Raw genomic sequence first — 2230 nt, 5'->3', positions numbered from 1 at the left:
AAATTAAGAGGTTAAGAGGTTGGGCTTGTGATCCTGCAGTCCTGGGGGCCTAAACCTCTGGCCCCCCTACTCCACCTTCTGGTCCGTGCAGGCTTGGCCCCAGTCAGCCCCAAGACTAAGCGTAGGGCAGCCAAGACCAGACAATTTGAAAAGCGCCAAACACCCCGCTCCCAGACAGAGCTCAAAGCCGGAGGCGCCGGCCTGAGGCCCAAAGGGCGGAGCTCTGACAGGGGCGGGGTTGAGGCCTCCTGGAGGGGCGGTGCGGCCCGCCCAGGAGCGTCTCATCCAGCCAATGAGCGCCCTGGACGGGGGCAGCCCCGCCTCTGGATATAAGAGGGCGCCGAGTCCGGGGGCACGACGCGGAGGTCTAGCAGCCCGACTGTGTAGGTGTGCAGGGTTGTTTCAGCCCTGAGCTGGGTGCACGAGAGCTCTGAGTTCGGTGTGTCGTGGGCTGCGCAGGAGCACGGGTCGGGTTCGGTTTTCCTTTGCCCGCCTGAAGTGCGGAGAAGGCAAGGGGCTCGGATCCCTCGCTGCAGAGGAACAGCTGGCCGGGACCCGGGGACGCCCGCCCTGACCATCGGCCCGCCGCCGCCGCTGCCGGCAGTCGGCCCGCCGTCATGGCCGACCACCTGATGCTCGCCGAGGGCTACAGCCTGGTGCCGAGGCCGCCGCCTGCCGCGCCCGCCCATGGCCCTCACGCGCTTCGGACGCTGCAGCCCTACTCGGGCCCGGGCCTGGACAGTGGGTTGCGGCCGCGGGGGGCCCCGCTGGGCCCGCCGCCGCCTCCACCAGGGGCCCTGGCGTACGGGGCCTTCGGGCCGCCGCCTGCCTTCCAGCCCTTTCCGGCCGTGCCACCGCCGGCCGCTGGCAGCGCGCACCTGCAGCCCGTGGCGACGCTGTACCCGGGCCGCGCCACCGCGCCCCCCGGCGCCTCGGGAGGACCTCCGGGCCCGCAGCCGGTGCCAGGCGCCCCGGCCCCGCCACTGCCGCCGCCCGCGCACGCCCTGGGAGGCATGGACGCCGAACTCATCGACGAGGAGGCGCTGACGTCGCTGGAGCTGGAGCTCGGGCTGCACCGCGTGCGCGATCTGCCCGAGCTCTTCCTGGGCCAGAGCGAGTTCGACTGCTTCTCGGACTTGGGGTCGGCGCAGCCCGCCGGCTCGGTGAGCTGCTGAGCGAGGCCGGGCGCCTGCCTGCGTGCCCGAGAGAAGGAGGCGGGCCTGCCCGCCGGACTCCGCACCCAGCGCCTGGACCCCGCACGCACCCTCCGTGAGGGTGGAGGCAGCAGTTAGTGCACCAGAGCCGACGCCGGGCTGGGACGCCTGGCCTCACTCCAGGCCCTGCCTCCTGCAGAATGACAGTTTGGGTTCATCTCTGCCCCGGAGCCTCAGCGGTAAAGTGAAGGGGACTGGACGCCCCCTTCCGGACTCCCCAGTTCTTAGATTCTGTGTCCTCTCCTCTCGGACCCTCCCCCGCCCCAACCCCCAATCTGAGCCATCCCAGGCCTCTGCCTGATTCCCCCTTTCCTTGTGCAAACCACTGTGGTAACTGGGTGCCTGGAGCCGCCCACCCGCCAGGCCCCCACCCCGCTGCCTGGGCCCTGAGGTCGCTGGGCCTCCCGCCCTGGGGAGGGGCAGAATGTACAGCCCTCAGCCCTGCGGAGTGGAGCAATACCCCATCTGACCTCCAGCACCACAATAAAACTGGGTCACTTTACAGTCTGGTGTTTTCATTTCCTTATAACTCCAGCTATATTTGTCTTCTAGAGTCCTGAGGCTGTTGGAGGCCCTGGGTGGGATGGAGGACACAGCCCCTGGCAGTGGTCAGGAGAGGAAACTGACAGTTTCTTTCGAAAATATCTGCGAGTTGTGCAATTGTTATGTCATAATCTGGAAGGCAGAGGCTGCCGCCACTGCGTGGCAAGGTAACCCAAAGGCACCAAAGACGGACTTCCCGGCTCCTGGGAGGGGTGAGGGGAGCTTGGGGGTGCTGCCCTCACTGTTTGCTCCGCATGGAGGCTAGAGGGGAACGGGATGTACCTGAGGGTTCAGGTTCTGGCTTTGAACCAGAGCTCTCTCTCTTGTTCAAGACACCATCCATTGAGATTTCTGAAGCCATTTCCTCAGAGACAGATGGGCCCGGTCTTAGGTGGTTGTGAGGGTCACATGCAATGTGAGGCCTTTAGCACAGTGCAGGACACCCAGGCAGCCCTCAGTAAACGATAATGATG

General features: G+C 66.3%; 1 protein-coding gene across 1 annotated transcript; it reads left to right on the top strand.

The window, feature by feature from the left end:
* Positions 1-318: 318 nt before the first annotated feature.
* On the top strand, positions 319-1718 carry CITED4 (Cbp/p300 interacting transactivator with Glu/Asp rich carboxy-terminal domain 4). Its single transcript, XM_067725695.1, has one exon. The coding sequence runs from the start codon at positions 618-620 to the stop codon at positions 1173-1175; it is 558 nt and encodes a 185-aa protein (XP_067581796.1). The 5' UTR covers positions 319-617; the 3' UTR covers positions 1176-1718.
* Positions 1719-2230: the final 512 nt, after the last annotated feature.

Source organism: Pseudorca crassidens, chromosome 2, assembly GCF_039906515.1.
Source record: "Pseudorca crassidens isolate mPseCra1 chromosome 2, mPseCra1.hap1, whole genome shotgun sequence".
NCBI classification, from domain to species: Eukaryota; Metazoa; Chordata; class Mammalia; order Artiodactyla; family Delphinidae; genus Pseudorca; species Pseudorca crassidens.
Note: the sequence above shows the minus strand (reverse complement) of the source record. Positions and strands in the feature narration are given on the sequence as shown.